Source organism: Lichenostomus cassidix, chromosome 1Aa, assembly GCF_008360975.1.
Source record: "Lichenostomus cassidix isolate B80296 chromosome 1Aa, HeHo_3.0, whole genome shotgun sequence".
Classification (NCBI taxonomy): domain Eukaryota; kingdom Metazoa; phylum Chordata; class Aves; order Passeriformes; family Meliphagidae; genus Lichenostomus; species Lichenostomus cassidix.
In genome coordinates this window covers 10458783-10477187 of record NC_139480.1, presented here as the reverse complement: position 1 = coordinate 10477187, position 18405 = coordinate 10458783, and the positions used below count along the sequence as shown (strand labels likewise).

At 37.7% G+C, this 18405-nt stretch overlaps 1 protein-coding gene and 1 long non-coding RNA gene across 2 annotated transcripts in view; one reads left to right on the top strand and one right to left on the bottom strand.

Annotated features, from left to right (window-relative positions):
• GNAT3 (G protein subunit alpha transducin 3) overlaps positions 1 to 13317 on the bottom strand; it is a 25040-nt gene extending 11723 nt beyond the window's left edge. Inside the window, exons 1-3 of the mRNA XM_085083660.1 lie at positions 13061 to 13317; positions 5365 to 5407; positions 1186 to 1327 (exon numbers count right to left, since the gene is read on the bottom strand). Of these exons, the coding sequence (XP_084939786.1) occupies positions 1186 to 1327; positions 5365 to 5407; positions 13061 to 13178 (303 nt within the window). The 5' untranslated portion in view covers positions 13179 to 13317. The remainder of the gene's footprint in view (positions 1 to 1185; positions 1328 to 5364; positions 5408 to 13060) is intronic.
• LOC146443151 (uncharacterized) lies at positions 13307 to 18405 on the top strand. The gene is made up of 3 exons (XR_014856722.1): positions 13307 to 13434; positions 17270 to 17400; positions 17984 to 18405. It is a non-coding gene; the product is annotated as an uncharacterized LOC146443151 (long non-coding RNA).

The window sequence follows — 18405 nt, the reverse complement described above, 5'->3', positions numbered from 1 at the left end:
CAGAAAATTTGGCAGGGCTGAGAAAAAAAGACTGAAATACTGGGGCACAGGGAGAACATATCTCAATTACAGGTGGCAGAATCTGCACCACGTAGTGGACATCATGGGCTGGGCCAGGCAGGACCTGTGGCCAGCGCTGCAAGGTCCAGCTATAGCCACAGCTTGGGCCATGCAGGCTGGCTGATGGGTCCTGATGCAGAACATTGGCCTGTTTTCTGTGTGCTGCTTTTGGGCCTTGTCACATCTCTTTGAATGACTTGAATTCATGGAAAATGTTTAATTTCTATTTTGTCAAATGCCTGTATGAGCTTTAGTAACCTCTGAAGATTGTGTTTATAATTTTTTAGGTCAAAGTACCACATGTCATTATAATGAAATGTAGGCTTCTGGAACAAGTAAAGCTCTTTCAGATAAGCAGATGTTATTCCCTCCAAGATAAACCTCTAGGGATTAGGCAGAATTTGCCAAAACTGGAATCAACTGATATTCTGACAGGCCCTTCAGAAATTCTCAGCAAGGACTGAATTACAGGCTAACAGCCTAAATCATTGCAAGGAGAAGAAAAGTTTTTCCTTTATTTCTGTCCTTGAAAATTCAGTGTGATTGACAGAAGATAGCAGGTCTCCTTCCTGAGGCCTTGTCTCCATGTGCCTATGAGGAGGATTTGGCTGTGTCAGGAATGTTGGACTGCCAATTGACTTCCCTGTGGTGCTATTTGCCAGCACTGCATCCACACAACAGGGAGGTCTCTGCTCCAGCAGCAATGCCAGACTGAAATGCTCCCAACTTGTCTATGTGACCTTTCCTTACATGGCTGAACCCCAAGGTTTGGTCATAAAAGGAAAATATGTTTTACATTTCCCAATAGCAATACATAAGTGACTAAGCAGCTAAGAAATGGTTCAGGGTTTTTTTTTCTGGGTTTTTTTAAATGTCTTTGCCAGCTGAACTTTTTTTGTAACAATCAAAATGGGAGTTTATGCAAAGGTTGGACCTCAGGCATCTGTTTTGAGAAAATAAAAGTAAGTAAAGACATCTTGTCACATGTAACTCAAATGGTACCTGGTTTCTACTGTCATAAAGAAAACACCAGACCCTCTTTGTTCTACTAGTCTATACTATTATATTACAAAAAAAGAAAATGTCTTCCAATGCCCATTTTGAGAGAAAGGGTGTCCTACTCACAATTCTCGCAGGGTTTTCATAACTGATTCCCAGCTTAGTCATTGCTTTCACAATAGCCAGGATAGACTGCACTGCATTACTGTAAACGATAGGTCTGAACCCCATGCGTTCCTCGTAGGTGAAGCCATCTTTATGGATGATCCTGGTGAAACAAAACCAACAAAAGCTTTATGGGACGCATTTAAAAAAAGAAAAAAAAGAAAGTAGTGAGAAGTTAGATCAGGTACTTTTGTAGTCAGTGTGAGAAAGAGCTGAACACATTTGGCCCTTGGAAAAGCATTTATCAGTGGCTGATCTGCCTATTCTGCTGGAACAGGGAAACAGCAGTTTCTGCGTCTATGTGAGGTTAAATATCTGCACCCAGTCTGCATGAATAGATGCTGTTTTTTCCCCTTTTAGGTTAATTTAAGATAAAGTATGATTCTAGAACAGGATCCAGGCCCATCCCTATAGATAAAGGGCAAGATGCATTTCTGTACTTAGATCCCAAATCTTCTATTATTGGAAACTACAATATTAGTCATGGGCTGTCACATTGCTTGTTCAATCATTCTCATTTTATCCAGAATCTTATGTAGATAGAAGAGCTATTGAAAAAAGTGTTTCAACACTGTGAGGCTCTTATCAAGAAAACAAGTAAAAAGATCTTTAATTTTTCTTTGCACGTCAGCTACAGTTCCTAGTGTTAGCAAAGTCTTACTCATTATCTCCAGGCTTTGGAAACATACATTTTACTCCAGAGGGTAAAGAGCCTTAGTAATCAATTTCAGTAATCTAATTCTGGCAGAAGGATTAGAATTTCATAATCCTCTTTGACTGGAGAATGGCATGTGGTTAAAGTTCTCCAAATCAGTGTACAGATTATATCATGGCTTAGGGACATCTTTTTCCCCACAAGTTGTGAAAAAGGATGAAATCTTTGCTCATTTTGGCCTGGTGTCCTCAATGAACAGACACTGAAATGCTTTGGCTGCTGCTGGAACCAAAGCTCTATTCTTCCTTGCCTCAGCTCATCAGAGATGAAGGCCAGGTTATTAAACACAGAATTTCTGGGCTTTTGGGTGTGGTGTTTTACCCCATCTTGCCTGAGATACAGTCTGGACAGAGCTATCCAAGGGGCCAAGTCAGCCCTGTCAGAAAATAATTCACTCACATACACACACAAAACCCAGATGACTTAACATCCCTCTGATTTCTGGATGTCAGAAAACTCAAAAGTTGCATTCCTGTGCCTGCAAGAATAGCACCTGTAAGGAAAAAAAGGGCTCTCTAAAATGTTTTCCTTATCACTTCTAGATCAGGCAAATCTATGAGCTCTCTTTTGAAGTTTTGGGTTTCTTTGAATGCTGTTTTCATCACGAATTCAAATGAATTCTGCAAGATGCAAAGGAATCCTATTGAAGTTCAGAGAAGGAAAAAGGAGAGGTGGTGGAGCAGAGACCTCCCCATTGTATGGATGCAGCCTTCTGGGGCTTTTATTCACAGAAGGAGGGCTTCTCATCATAGATGGCTTTGATTGAGTCTCAACAGGCGTGAAGAGTTACCAAATGTTTTGCTTCCTGCTTTTCATTCACTGAATCATTTGAAGAAGCTTCCTACTGCTGACTTAGAGCATAGCACAGAGATACCTAGCTTGGTTTGTAAAAAGCTAGATCACACATTGGAAGTTATGTACTTAGAAACATAGAGCTCCAGCAATTTTTTTTTTCCTTTTTACCAACTCTCATAGCCATCCTTATCTTTCTAGGGCCTTGCAGCATATCTGTATTTTGAGTATCAGAAAATATTTTGCAAAACTTAATGGATGGATACAACTTTGAAATCTTCAGACTGAAAAAAATGAGGTGTAATAATTAGAAAGTTATATTAATAGGAGTAAAATTACCATGATTTTGGTAGAAAATGTATTTTCAGCAAAATTATTTCTTTTATAAGCAGCTATTGGAGTTCTTTAGAAAATTATGTGCTTCACTGAAAAAAATTAACAACTGATATTGGGGGGGTTTAACTGAAAAAAATCCCTTTAAAAGAAGACCTTTGTTGTGGCAGAAAGATGACAATTTATATGAAAAAAACCACAGTTTTTGTGAACAGCTTTTCTATAAAATAATTCATATTTGCGATCAAGCTGACAGCTCATAAATACACAGGTCTTTAAACATAAATCTCAGGCTGTTAAGACTTATCAGCCTTCTTAAAGTGCTCAGTTCAGAGGAACAAATTTAATCTGCTCCTGCATGTGTTCAGCTTTGAGCACAGTACTCCTTAATGGTTTGCTGAATAGGGAGGGTCTCCTGAAATAAATAGGATAAATAGGTTTGTTTCAGGGTCTCCTGAAACAAACCAGAAATAAATTTATCTACTATTTAACTGGGAAAGAAAAGGTTGGCAGAGTATTTGATGGATGGTTCTGAATCTGCTTTAGTACACAATGAGCTGCTTAAATAGTAGAAATTTGTTCTTATGACATAATATTTTTTACTTCACTCTTTAAAATGCATTGGTGAACATATTAAATAGATAGGGTGGTGTAAATTTAATATATTCATTGGTGAATATATTAAATGTCTATATTAAATAGATAGGAAATTCAGAATAGTATAACCAATTTTGTAAATGGGTCGCTTGGTTTTTACATGGGAAGAGACTGGTGCTTACAAAGTGGGGTCAAATCTGAACAGCTGCAATCCCTATGTATTTTTTTCTGTATTTGGGCAGGTTTAGGAATCAGACCTGGACACCATCTATAAAAAGAAAATGAACACAACAGCAATATTTTATCAGGCTATGCAGTAAAGGAGGACTTTTGCTACCAGTGTGAGTATGGGCCGTTGAACTTAGGTGGATTAATTATTTAAACCAAATACATAATTAACATTTTGGCTACACACAAAAGAAAAACATTAATTAATTTAGTTGTAACCTGTTTTATAATATAGGAAAATATTGTCAAACTAAATTGTAAATGAGCACACACACACTCAGATTTGACCTTCCTCTGAAGCCAGGGGAAGTGAAGCTCCTGACTTCAGACTGTGATGCACCTTGTGCACTTTGAACAAACAGCTATAAATATTGCAGTAGAGTTATGATGCACTCACAATATCTCTGTAACCAGATACTCAGTCCAAATTCAAACAGCGGTTTCTGCATTTGAGCTGGGTGGGGTTTTTTCCCAGATTGATTATTGTATGGAAGTTTTTTTATTTCCTAAAAACACTTCTTACATCTGTCCCTACCTATGGTATGGTAGGTAGCAGCTGCTCACTGAGAAAGCTGCTGGTGGCTAAAGATGTTCCCCCCTGGCCTGTGGGAGACCTTTTTAACCTTGGCAGGAGCTCTGGAAACGAAGAATGATCTATAGAGGCCAATTTCGGGGAAAAAACCCAATGAAACAATGAAGAAAAAAACCTAAAAACCCCACCCCAAAAACCCCTCAGAAAGAATACCCTCGTTTTTCTATTGTGCAAAGTGAATATTTCAATATTTTCTCTTGAAACAGAGTGAAATCAAATAAAATTAATAGGCACCAAAAAAAAATTGAACAAAGAGAGATGATTCACATCACATGTGATTTAACTGTGGAACTACTTGCTGTAGAACGCAAATAATGGATGTTATTATTTTATGTTGGTTCAAAAAAAGATTCAGGGGAAACACAGAGATTAATTAACTGAGAGCTACTGCAGAGACAGAGTGGTGCTGTCTGTGGTTCAGGATGGTTCCCAAGCCACAGATCATCAGATACTCCCAGAGTATGCTTCAGATTCATCAGATACTTCCAAGTGTGTTGGCTTGTCTTGTCTGATGATCTACAGATATCCTTAATTGGCATCAGCTGGAGACAGGGTCTGCCAGGTGGATCTGCCATCTCTGCTTGTGTCAGACAGGCATGTTCCCACTACAGGAACTCCCAAAAAATCCAAGGAAGCAGATCCCCTGGTCTTCAGGCATGGGTCCAGTGCTGAATTGGGTAAGTCAGATTTGATTACCAACCCACCTGTGTGCCTCAGACACTTTGTGTTTTTCTTTATTGTGTGGTTGAATGGGAACTTGATTTGAATGATGTTTCTTTGCATTTTATTCAAATAAGCATAAATATTTTAATAAGACATTAGCTAGACAGCTTCTACTACAAATACCAAATTCAACAACTGATATGCATATTCAGATACTTACTTCATTTGCTTTACAATAGTGCTCTTTCCTGACTCTCCAGCACCTGCAGAAGGGGAATGTTGAGAAGATATGATTGATAGATGAATAAGAAGCAAGTATTAAAAATAACTCTCTGGAACACAGAATTTTCCATCTATGAAGAGAAGTAGAGATGTTTTAGTTTCTCATTGTACTAAGTATAAACCCTCCCCAATGTCCATTTGGATTTAAAAAGAACAAAATCTTGGTAAAAGTGTTAATACTGAAAAGGAAAGGAACATTTAAAAAGAAGTGAATATTCAGTCGATTAAGAGAAAATGACAGAATTTTTAACTAGCAGGTAAATAAAATATGGATAATATTTTGATTTCATCTTTGGCAGATGGACAGAAAAATGTGAACAAAATACAGCCTCTGACAGCATCCCATTTATTACTTGATTTGTAGCTGCTCCTTCAATGTGTATTATGACCTTTTGTAAGCCAAGTGAGCCAGCTCCATGCCCTTTAGCCAGCTTCCATGAGCAACAGGAGAACCAGAGTGTAAAGCCTAACATGTGGTCTAGCTCATGATGCAAAGGCAGCTCATGAGCAAAAGTCTTGACATTGTTTTTTTGTCAATTCCTCTGCCCCAGGGTCTGCTGCCATGAAGTAGTGTGGCTGGAAGTGGGAAACCTTCAGAGCAGTGCACCAGCTTGGGAATGATTCTGCAGCAAAACCCCACAGCTGCTGAGGAGGTGCAGACATTTGCTTACACAGCCAGTTGCAGAACTAGGACATAGGTTTGGCCAGATGATGTACAATTAGTTTGCCCTCTCATCTCATGGAAAGTGAGCAATCACAATGCAAAGTGTCTCCACTGCAAATGACCATGAGTGACTATCATCTTCAGTCAGCGAGAGTGATGAGGGTTGACAAGAGCTGCCAAAAAAGAGATGGATTTTGAAAGCACCTGAAGAGAGGATTTAACTTTGTGACTCCATGGCACAGGATTCACAAAATCAGACAATATGCTGGTCCTGTGCAAGACATTCCAAGGATCATGCCACGTGCCTGAGACCATTGTCCAAACACTTCTTGAGCTCTGTCAGGCTTGGTGCTGTGACCACTGTCCTGGGGAGCTGTTCCAGTGCCCAACCACCCTTGGGGTGAAGAACCTTATCCTGATATCCAACCTAAACCTCCCTGACACAACTTCAGGCTCTTCCTTGAGTCACAAGAGTGATGAGATCAATACCTGACCCTCTGTTTCCCCTCATGAGGTTGTTGAGGACTGCAGTGAGGTCTCCCCTCAGTCTCCTCTTCTCCAGGCTGAACAAATCTCAGTCGCTCCTCCTCATAAAAATTCCCCTCCTGACCCTTCACCATCCTCCTGGCCCTTCTTTGCACACTCTCTGATAACTTAGTGGCATGTTTTATATTGTGCTGCCCAAAACTGCACACAGGACTCAAGGTCACAAACTTTCATTATATTTTTAGGAAACAGTATGAACTGTTTTTTCCCAGAATTTGTGCTCCTTTTTCCAGCTGGCTATGCCATGGCTGATGCCCCAAGGACAGGGATGTCCCTCCTGGGCTTCCAGGGCACTGCTGGCTCATGTTCGACTTGCCACTGACCAGGACCCCCAGGTCCATTTCACAGCTGCTCCACAGCCTCTCATTCCCCAGTCCATGCACAGAACCAGGGTTGTCCCACCCCAGCTGCAGAACCCAGCACTTCCCCTGGTTGAATTTCATATGGTTGCTGATTGCCCATCTCTCTCATTTGTTGAGGTCTCTCTGCAGGGCCTCTCTGCCCTGAAGGGATTTGACAGTTCCTCCCAATTTAGTTTTGTTGGCAAACTTCCTCAGTATTCCTTCAAGTCCTGCAGCCAAGTAATTTAAGAAGATGTTGAAGGAACCGGGCTGAGGATGGAGCCCAGTGGAACCCCACCAGTGAAGGTCACCAGCCTGATGTCCCCCATCCACCGTAACCTTTGTGCCTGGCCCGTGAGCCAGTTGCTCACCCATGATATAACTCGGTTATCCAGAAGTGTACTGGCCATTTTTTACAGAAGGATCCCGTGAGAGAACGTATCAAAAGCTCTGCTGAAATACAAAAAGATTCATCACTGCTTTTCTCATTGTAGATTACCTTTTCCCTCACGGTATTGTGTCAGATACTTCTGATAAAAACAAGATCTGAGGCCTAGGTTTTTTAAAAGACTTCTCAGTGAATGGAACAAGCTGATTACAGACTTTCCAAACATATTTTTTAAAGGTAAAACATTCAAATGACAGGGATTAATTTACTCAAATGAATCACAAAAGACAGCAAACCATATGCAAAGCATTTTCTGAAACCCATGATGTGAATGGCAGAAAGTGTGAGACAAAAACAAGCCCATGCAAAATGGGCTGATGCTGCCATCTGCCACAGTTTGGAAAAAATGCAAATTCACTGTCGATCATTTATTATCCTTTCAGTGACCTTCTGAAAAACTTCAGGTAAAGCCCTGTCAGCATGGTGGAGTTTGCTACACTTTATGTAGGGAAGAGAGGAGGCTCTACTGCAAATCCGTACATTCACCTCATGGAAATATGCCAGGAAACATAATATAAATTAACTTCTCTTCCAGATCTGAAAGACAGTGTTAAAATAGAGTGAGAGGCATAATTTATATCTTTTGGATGCCTTTTTTTACCTCTGCTCATCTTTAATTTATGATTCAATAATGTTTTTATCTAAACAACAGATGACTTTCAGACTTTGGCTTCACCCTGGAGTATCATCTTAGTTGTAGCAGCATTTTCATCCCAGGAAGTGGGTCAGGAACAATTTGCTTTGCACCTGCTTTCTTTATTCCTTCCCTTTGCCATTCAGCCTCCTCCTTTGGCCAATCCCTGCAGTGGGAGAGCAAGGACAGGGCTGCATTTCCACTTGATGCAGTAGATTTCTACTTCCAGAAATAGTGGTAAAAGTGCATCACAAAAGACCTTGTATGACTAAACAGGGACCTGAAGGCATCTTCTTCAAGTGCAGATTTTCTGAATCAAAGACAAGAACTTAAGCCAAACAGTCTTGTACTGAAGCTCATAAAGAACTTAATTAGAGTTTTGGAAAACTCTGTCAGCTGTAAATATTTATAGCTCAAACTGAGAGGTACTAGTGATAATATGTCATAGCCATAGTTTATTATTTCACATATTTAGGATAACGCTTAAATGTACTTCTCATTTCTATCTCTACTTCCTTGACATGGATAACTGCACAGAAAATACTGGCATAAAAGTCTCAGTCAATGCCTGGAACTGTGACACTGTTCCTGGGAGCTGAAAGGTGTCCCCAGCACCAGTAAGACTGACATTTCTCCAGAGATCACAACCACCATGCCACAGGGCATTCCACATTCACCTTCAGCGAGGTGCTGAACTCTGGCTGGCTGTAACCTGCATCTCCTCTTGCTTTGGGTATTCCAGACCTGCATCCCAACTGTGTCCCAAGCCCATCATGGGTCTGGGCAGCCTGGCACTGGAGACAGGCTCAGAAAGAACTGCCATGCAGCACAGCTGCAAAGGAGCTGTCCCCCAGCAGCTTGGCACAAGTTTCCCTGCTGCTCTGGGAGTGCTCAGCCTCCTCCCTGCCGGACACTAAGAGCAGAAATAAAGAAAAAGAAAAATGGAGGTGCTTTGAAAGCCTGTGAGAATCTCTCAAATTCAAGGGGTACCAGAACCCAGGCCCTTGGCTGTAACTTGACATGATTGTTTTTCTAAGCAGAATTTCTTTGAATAGCTGTGAAGAGTACAAGCTTTCAAGATTAGCATCTGCTGAGACATTGAGGAAGATTCTTTGTATATATTAAGGTGCTTTTGTGCCTCAGATAAAGAATTATTATCTCTTTACAGGTATTATCCATGTGGAAAGAAAGGTATAGTTTAGGAAAATTTCCAGAATTAAACATAAGGAAATAAAAAAACCCTACTGAATACTTTGTTTGAAACCTGTCAGAAAAACCACTGACAATGACATAAATCAACAAAAAGCAGGAAAAGAAAATATTTAAATTAAAATCAGAAAATGCTTCACACTGCCTGAACCACATCTGAGCCATTCAGAACTCTGGATGTTGTGAACAAGAATGGATATCATATCTTCTTGGTACTCTTTCCAGACTCAACAAACTTACTCCATGAGAAAAAGCAACTAGGGAAAAAGGATCTAAGATCTAACCCTCTTGAGAGAATTAAGTCCTTAAATGTTGCCCCACCAGCAAAAAAAAAAGAAAAAAAAAAAAAGAAAAAAAAAAAAGAAAAAAAAAATCAAAAAAAAAAATCAGTGGGTTCCCATCAATAGGATTATCAGGCTGTCTTTGTGCTCAAACCCTATGTTTCCAGGACAGGTGTTAACAGGAATTTAATCTTCAGTACAACAGTAAAGCAGTAACTGATTCATTTAATTTATTTTAAATATCTATAATATAAATGTCTACATTCAGACTACTTACTAGAGACCTCTTATAGTCAGTGGAGAAAAATATTTGCTACAAAAACTAAACCAAACATCTTCAATTTCTGTTCCCCTGAAGCAGATGTTTAAATTAAATTGTGTGAGTTGTGCCCCAAAAGGGAGTAAAGTGAGATGAGGATGGACAGCTCTATCAAGGGTAGATTTTGTCCTGACACTGAAAACTGTAGACAATGAGACATGGAGTAATACCTTGAAAATACATGAGTTAAAAGTTTTAAGGATTATTTAAACTGAATCTAAGTTCTTATTTCTGCAGAACATCACAGTGAGCATCAGCTATGTTGGCCATATTCTGAACGTGCATTGTACTTTGCACAACTTAAACTGTGAGCTGGCATCCTGCAGAGCATATAAACTACATGTGACATGGCAAGCCAGATATGGCCCTGATACAAAGGAAATAAAACAGTCACTTTGGAGTTTGTTCCAGACTTATGAAACAATGTGATTTTTTAAAAGTATAAATATGCAGAGACTAGATCTGTGGACATTTTGGGGGATGGGATGGCTTTGACAGCATGGGAACGCCTAACATAGAGGACTTAACCCTCTTGGCTCTTGGACAACTTGTGAGGAAGGTCAGAAAGTGACATAATTTCCCTCCTCCCCCAGTTTATATGTGCATATCTTATAAACTGTAAATCACCTCAACCCAGATAAGGTATTTGCCCAGGTAATATAAACTTTATATAAACAAACAGCGTGCCTTTGTTTTCTCAATATAATTTCTGGTTTTGGTAAAGGCATCTACTGGAGACTGTAAAGAGACCACATTAGCTATTAAACAATCCTCTCAGAAAATAGTCAGAATACACTGGTTTTTTACATTTTAAGAGTAAGAAAGAAAGTTATTACACCAAAAAAACTTATGATATACATCTTGGCTTTTTTTGGAGTATTTTATACCAATCTGCCTATTGCAAAAAGAAATTATGACATCCTGTTTGCAGTATAAAGGCAACATAAAGTCTGACAGAACAGAAACCTAGGACTAGGGTAGGACAAGGCTGTCTTGAATAGAGCTACCCTTTATTTATGGAGTCTAAAATTTGTATAATTTCTGATATCACCTCAGAGGTATGGAAAGATAATAGGTACAAATCTGAACACAGTAGACTTAATCCTCTCCTCTCTGGCCATTTCACACAGCCCTTGTGGAAGGGGTGACATGTTGCCCCTTAAGCACATGGTTTTAGCATCTCTGGTTCCAGGTGTTCAAGAGACACTTTCACTCTGCTGGTGCAATAGGCTCCAGATTCACAATTTATTCACCTCCCTCTTTTTTAAGAAGAAGAAAATTCAAGTTATTGTATATACACACACACACACACACACACACACACACATATATATAGATTTCTCTTCAATATATTTTTACCAAGATTTTCTGATCTGTTTTTCAGGAGATAAAAACCTTCCAAAACATTACCCATTGACAAACTTGAATTTTTATAATATGTGACCTGAGTAAAGGAAGATATTGTAAAAATCTATAAAGAAGTATTTCAGATCCTAATGATCATCTTGTCTCATGAAAAGAGTGCTTGTGTAGCTAATGAAACTGAAATATATTCATCTTTGAGATGAACAAAATAGAAGCCTTTTTCACATAGCTGGCATTGAATTTCATAGTATTTTACTAAAAGTATCCTAAGACTGATATTAATAGACTCAGAAGAAGACTATATACATTAGGAAACATTTAAAATTAAAGTCCTTAATGCTAAATACATACATATGTTCAGCGGGGGGGTAATTTACTTGGTGTCCTGGTATAAAACAGCCTTCAGTAATACCACAAGGGCATAAAAGCTTGAAGATCAAACTGCTTAACTTATAAATTCCTCTTTATCTGGAAAATTCCTCTTTATCCTATACATTCCTCTTAAAGGATTTCTTACTTCTTCCTCATGGATAAGGTTGGATAAGGTCAAAGACAAGATGCTGAATTAGACGGATCCTGGTTCTAACTCAATGTCCCAATTCCTTTCCATAAAAGTACACAGAAATTACTTAAACTTCATGAAATTTTAAATGGAAAATATTATTCCGGGGTTTGTTTTTTTTACCTACTTAAACTTCCCTTATTAGGGACAACATTTTATATTTATGTGGCACAGAAAATCTTTGTATTCTTAACCGAACTGAAAAGCTTTGTAAGCCACAATCCAAATACTGATGCCACATAATGTATATCAAACTGCTGCTTTCTTATTACTATTTGAGAAACCTGCATGGCCTTCTCTTATTCATTTTTTAATAATAATAGTTAGATTCTTAACAGGTATAAACAGGCTTTTTTCATTAGATACAAAACAACAGAGTTAATTCAATTTACTTTATCTAAGGAATCTAATTTTTTCTGAATTCATGTCAGTTTAAAAGCATTTGCAAGGACTGCAGTTACAAGGAAGGAAAAAGAGGAACTTCAGTGATCAAAGTCCATTTTTCTATTCATTGGGAGAAACCACTGTTAACTTTTATCAGGCATCATACTCAGAAGACAGTGTTGTTGTTAAGGTGCTCTTGGATATTTCTTGTAAGCTGCACAACATACCATGGGAAAAAAGAGACGAGAATAAAGTTGCATCAAGAAAAATAATTTCTTTTCTTTTGTCATTACAGTTTCTGGGTGCTAATAAATTGATCATAGTATGGATTAAAAGTAGTAGTTTGTGAGAAAATTTATCTGTATTCATCTCAGTACTTTTCATTCCACTGTCCATTATGCATTAGAAAAAGCCATTCTAAATCACTTTCTGCTTCTTTAAAAAATGGAGTGAAACACTTTGCAAGATAAACAAGATCAATACATTGTGACACCTGTGGATTTTTTATGTATCCCCTTACCTTACTTATTCCTCTACAAATGAATGCATATAGATCCATGAAAAAAGAGGCAAGTCTGCTGTGTTCTAAGTGTGTATCATATCTTTTTTTCTAGCAGCAGGTTCTCATTTCTCAACAATTTTTAATGTCTAGGATTTATAACATATAAAACTGAATACATGCACTGGCATGGCCATTTGCAGCCTATTCCTTGTGACTTCATAAGTAGCCACAACCAGAAAATGTTTAAAAGACATATTACAAAATTGTCATCTTCAAATAAAATAGTGAGAGGTGAAAAAGTCACCATAATGAAATGTAATTCCAGGGCTAAACAACCCCTCCATGGAAAAGCATTATGAACAAATTTTATTCTATTTACCCAGCAGTAGTAGTTTGACAGTCCTGGCTTCCCTCTCCGCATCTGCCTGGAGTTTCTTTTCCAGTTCTCTGGATCTCCTGGCTGACTCCTTGCTCTCCGAACTGCCTCCATTGCCCATCTTGAGATGTTAAAAACTCTGTTTATGCAGCTGATTGACTTCTTACGAGAGCAGTTGCTTTAATTCAGAAGGACAACCATCTGTGGTTAAAATTTAAAATCCCATTCACCCTCTCTGGTCAGCCTTCAAATCAAGTGGTCCTTTTTCACCTGCCACATGACCTGGAGATGCTTTTGTCCAGGATTTACATAGGGACAGGAAAAGGAAGTGTTATGATGTCATACAATTAAAGCTTTTCATTCAGGATCAAACCAAAGTATGTCTAGAGCTCTCTTCTTCAGAGAGTTTTTGTTTCATATGCTTCAAAAAAATGTGCAAAATGTCTTGAAACAATGGAATTGGGAAAAACCATAGAGTAAAATTTTCAGTTTGTGAATTAGTGTGCATGCCTTGAAGCAAAAAATAAACATTTACATTTTTTGATTTTCATCTTTGTCAGTGGTCATAGCTCTAAATATATGTATCCTTTATTTCAAATACCAGAATTTGAATTTACATAGTCAAGACATTTTTGATTTATTATTTTGGTTTATTAGTTTTGATTTATTAACTAGCATGCAGAATGTTTGCTGCATTTTCATACTATGGCAAGTACATTTATTTTCTTGCAATGGTAAAGAACACTTTACTGTAATTTGTAAAACTTTTGTACTATTTTTGTGTAGCCACTCCTTGGTTAGTGTCAGAGTCTTTTCCATTTAAAAAAAGTATTTTATTAGCAATTATCAGTTTTGGCTGAAAGCACCACACCTTTTCTTATGTAAAGAAGGACATAGGTCAGATTCTCCCCACTGATGTAATAACTTCATCTTAGTTTTTTCATAGTGCAATAGTATTATAGGAGTGTTTTATGTAATATGATGGAAATATTACTTGGCATGTGGTGTCAGCTGTATATTGAGGAAATATATCAACTGTAATAGTGTGGCAGTGGAAAAGTGTAGAATTACTGTCAGAACTAAAAGATACAAAATACTTTTTTGTGTCACTTCTCTTCAGATTAAGGATTTAAATGAAATAAATCTCACCAGTGTGAAAGACTGCCATGCAGATTTCAGTCTCCTTGCACTGAGTTGCCAGAAATGAACAATCAGTGCTTGTTAATGGCTGAATTTTTGCATATATATTTAGGGTGCAAGAAAATCCTCTGTTTTGTTAAGCTTTAATTCCTACTTTGTTTATTGTTTAAAATAGGCCATCATGAGATCTTTACACAGCCATAGTGACAACTGATTTGTTTGAAAAATGAAAATAAGCAGCTTTGGAAGTGTGATGTCAGTGCCAGGTGTCTGTTTATCAGAACTGTAGGCAAGTACAGTGTTCCTATGGATTTCAGGGCATTGAAAAGTAAACATCTCTGAAAACTAAAAGAGAAGTAAACATTTACAGATGTAGTCACAAATCATGGAGATGAACATCATCTTCAGATTAAAGGCCCAATTCACTATGGAGTTCTTCACACATTTACTAGTATAACTCTATTAATTTTGCATTTAATTTTGCCATATCAAACTAGAATAGAGTAAAGCTAAACTGTTCAGTTCATTGAGTGGGTGTAAATGAATCCTCATTTACATAATTTTTCCTAAATGGAAAACAATAGAAAATCAGTATGCATCCTGTAATATAAGTTTCCTAACATTCTCTGTTATTATGATTATATACAGGAATTGGCTTTAAATCAGTAGGTGTCTAAATCAAGCAGACTGTGAAACAAATGTGTATAAATAAAGATAAAACCATTTATTTCAGAAACATGCAATGTCTATATTATCCATTTGATTTACTCAGTTCTACCTTTAAACTCTTAATAGTTTGCTAAAAAAAAAAAAAAAACCAAATCTGCTTCTATTTTCTAGAGAGTAAACAGGATTCTATTTTGCTTTAGAAATCCTCCTCCTGTTCTTCCTCCTCATCATTACTAACAATGTTTTGATTGAGAAAATTTCTGCTGATGATTAAGCCAGAACTAATAGACAATACCTTACAGGGTTCAGTTGATTCTAAAATGTTTTTTGATATTTTTTCTTCACCCTTCTAAGTGCAATAATAAAAATATGATCTTTTCTTGTTTTTCTTCTATTGTTTTAACCACCTTTATTTTGTATGGAAATCTTTGAAGGTAAGTCTGGAAAATGTTCCTTTGAAATGCATTTATGCTTTCAAAGAATATTAGTTTTGTGGTTGGAGTTGTTTCTGGTGATTCACTCTAGGTGGTGCTGATAATATAGAGTGTTCACTAAAGCATTCTCCAGCTGTAAGAGCTCTCAGACTGTCTGAGAAGTTTTTCAAGTGATCAGAATTCATGGATTGGGGATTTTGGTTTCCATTGCAAATTTTTATTTTGGAGCTTGTATTAAAGACATACTGGTCTGGGATTTTTTGGGCAATAATATAGATTGTCCTGGTAATAGAGTTCTTTTGCAACAGGTTTTCATTTTTAGTTTTATGTGAAAGTACTAAAAGTGTCCCAGTCAAAGAAAAAGAAATAGCTTAGGAAATTCACACCTTTTAAGTTTTCTCTCTTAATTTCTCTCTAGGTCTTTGCATTTACAATCTCTTCAGGCTGGAATCTGGTGACCTTTTCCATGTTTTCACTAAAATGAATGTTTTGCCTTTTTCCTGATAAAATTTAGTGGAATGACATGGATGAAAAATGAGGAAGTTTTAGGAAGAATAGATTTCTCTAAATTTAGGAACTTTCAAAAAAAAATCCTTCAGTATGCTTCTAAATAAAGGAAGCTTGAAAAATCTTCAGTACAATGCATTTTACAATCAAAGGAAACTGTTCAGCTCTTTCAGCTGGCTACTGAATTCCTTACAATGCACCTTCCAATCACACTGCTGCACATTGGCAACATTTCAGGGGAAAAAAGACCCACTGAAATAGTGACAAACCCATCCATACTTTAGTAATCACTGACGTGCAGAGATAGCTGCTCAATGACAGATGTTTTAGTTTTTGAGACCCGTTAAGTGTCTTATCTCTGGCACAGAGCCACAGTCACGGGGTTGAAATGTCTGTGGAGCTGTGGCAGTGTCTCCACTCAAGGTTGTGTGACTAGAGGCCTCAGGAGGTCCCTTCCAACCAAAATAGTTCTATTATTTTGTTAGAGATATTTCAACTAGTTTTACCTTAACTTTAATTTCTAAAGTTGGTCTATGAGTTACTAAGGCCTTAGCTTTGCTTCCTTTTTTTACCCTCAATATTAACAAAGTTATGAAACTTGGATTACTTTATTTTTATTTGCCCTGCTCTTCCTAAGCTTTCCATTTCCCTTTTCTGCACAGGATATCAATGGGAAAATCTAAGTGAAATCTAAGAGCATTTTGTCATGTCGTCCCCCCATCCCCAATTTGTCATCTTCTCTCTAGGAAACATTATCAAACAGCAGAATAGAAAAGGAAATCTTGGCCCTTAGCTCTATATTAGTACAGTGTTATATTTGCAATACAGTAATATTTGCAAAGCCATTTAGTTATATAAGAAGGGGAAAAGGAATGATGTAGTTATTAATTTTTACTGCCTACAGAGGTGAAAAGAAAAGGAAGGATAGAAACAACCTTACAGACGTCAAAAGAAAATATTAAAAAAAACAATAAAAAGTTCCTGCATTTTTAATCATGTCAAACATTTTTTCCTCAAGTATTGATATAAGCAGCAATTCTTTTCCCTTTTTTGTGAAAATCTCAGTCCCACTATGACATAGAGAGCCCTACTGGCTTCAGTACACTCATTTTTCCTGTATTTGCAGCACATGCTGAATCAATGCAATATGTGACATGTGAGAAAAGATTATTGAACCCTGTGGGGGGCTTACTGGTTGAGTATTGGTCCAGGTGAAACCCACTTATTTCTTAAAATTTGCCAGTACTTGAGCTGAAACATGGTCTGTGTTGTCAGGGAACCTTTGCCAATTTTTGGCAGTAGATGTGTGGCTGAGCTACAGTGTTCAGATTAAGAACTGGTCATGCCAAAACTCTGAAACTTGATGTATAAATTTGGCTGACCAGTGAAAAAAAAGCCACAGCCTGTGCAAAGCTATAAAAGCCTAAACCCTTCAGTGTCTCTTGAACCAATACTCTTCCAGTCTGTGCTTACAGGATGCCTGGGATGTGTTTGACAGAGTACTGCAATTTCTTCTGGCTTCCCACATAAGAACAGTAAATATTTCAGGATATGATCTTTCTGCAAAGATTAACAAATGATCTCTCTGCTATGGTAAGTTTAATTTTTCTAGTGGCTTATTGTTGATTCACACAAGAAAATGGAAAAAAACAGTCAGAAGGTAGTGCATTATAAAATTATTTGAGATCTTTGAACTTGTTTAGATGTTTTTTCCCACTGGATTGTCTGAGACTCGCTCCTGCTGACTCCTGCAGGAGGTGCACCTGGCATTTTTTGCAGAGGGAGAAAAGATAAAAAAATAAAAAGGGAATCTTAGTGGGAAAATGGGTGATGCCTGCTATCTCTGATGAAAGGATTAAGTTCCTAGTACAAGGTGAACGGTCAACATGGTATGTTAAAAAAAAAAAGAGCTTAAAACAATGGAGAAATATTTTGTCAACATCCCACTCCGAACAATTCCAATTCCCAGTGGAGCCATGTGTTGAGACTCATCAAGTCCCATTGTGCCTTGATAGCCAAAAATTAATGATGAGTAAAAGCAAACACAATTCTTATTTGACTTGTAGACCCCTTTGAATAACAAACATTTTAACCTTTGCTTTTAGTGTCAAACTAACATGCAAAAAAAAAAAAAAAATTCCCAGCAGATTAGCATTCCTTCTCTTTTATTTGGCAGACCTTTTCCAGCTAAGAAAACTTGTGACAGCAGTCCCCTCATCAGAATGCAAGCAGCTCTGTTCTGACACAGCTGTGTAGTGGCTGGGCAAAATCTGATTTCTGAATGCTAAGTGTGTAGTTTCAGAGCTTGGAGTGATTTCCAGGATGTCAGCTGAACTGAACTATTCTGTGTGGAGTGTGTCCACAAAAGCTCTCTTCCATAAGAGCTGTTGCCATATTGCAACAATACCTAAAGAAATGACTGTAGAAGAGCTTGTTCTGCTGCTGGGATAATACATTTAATCTGAAGAGATCTGTTGGATTCTGCATGGATTCCTGTAGAAGCTGGCTGACATCTGCTGCATGATATTGGGTCTTTCATTTACTCTCCAGGATGTAATAAGTAAATAAGGTCCTTATTTTGGTGGATTTTTGTACAGG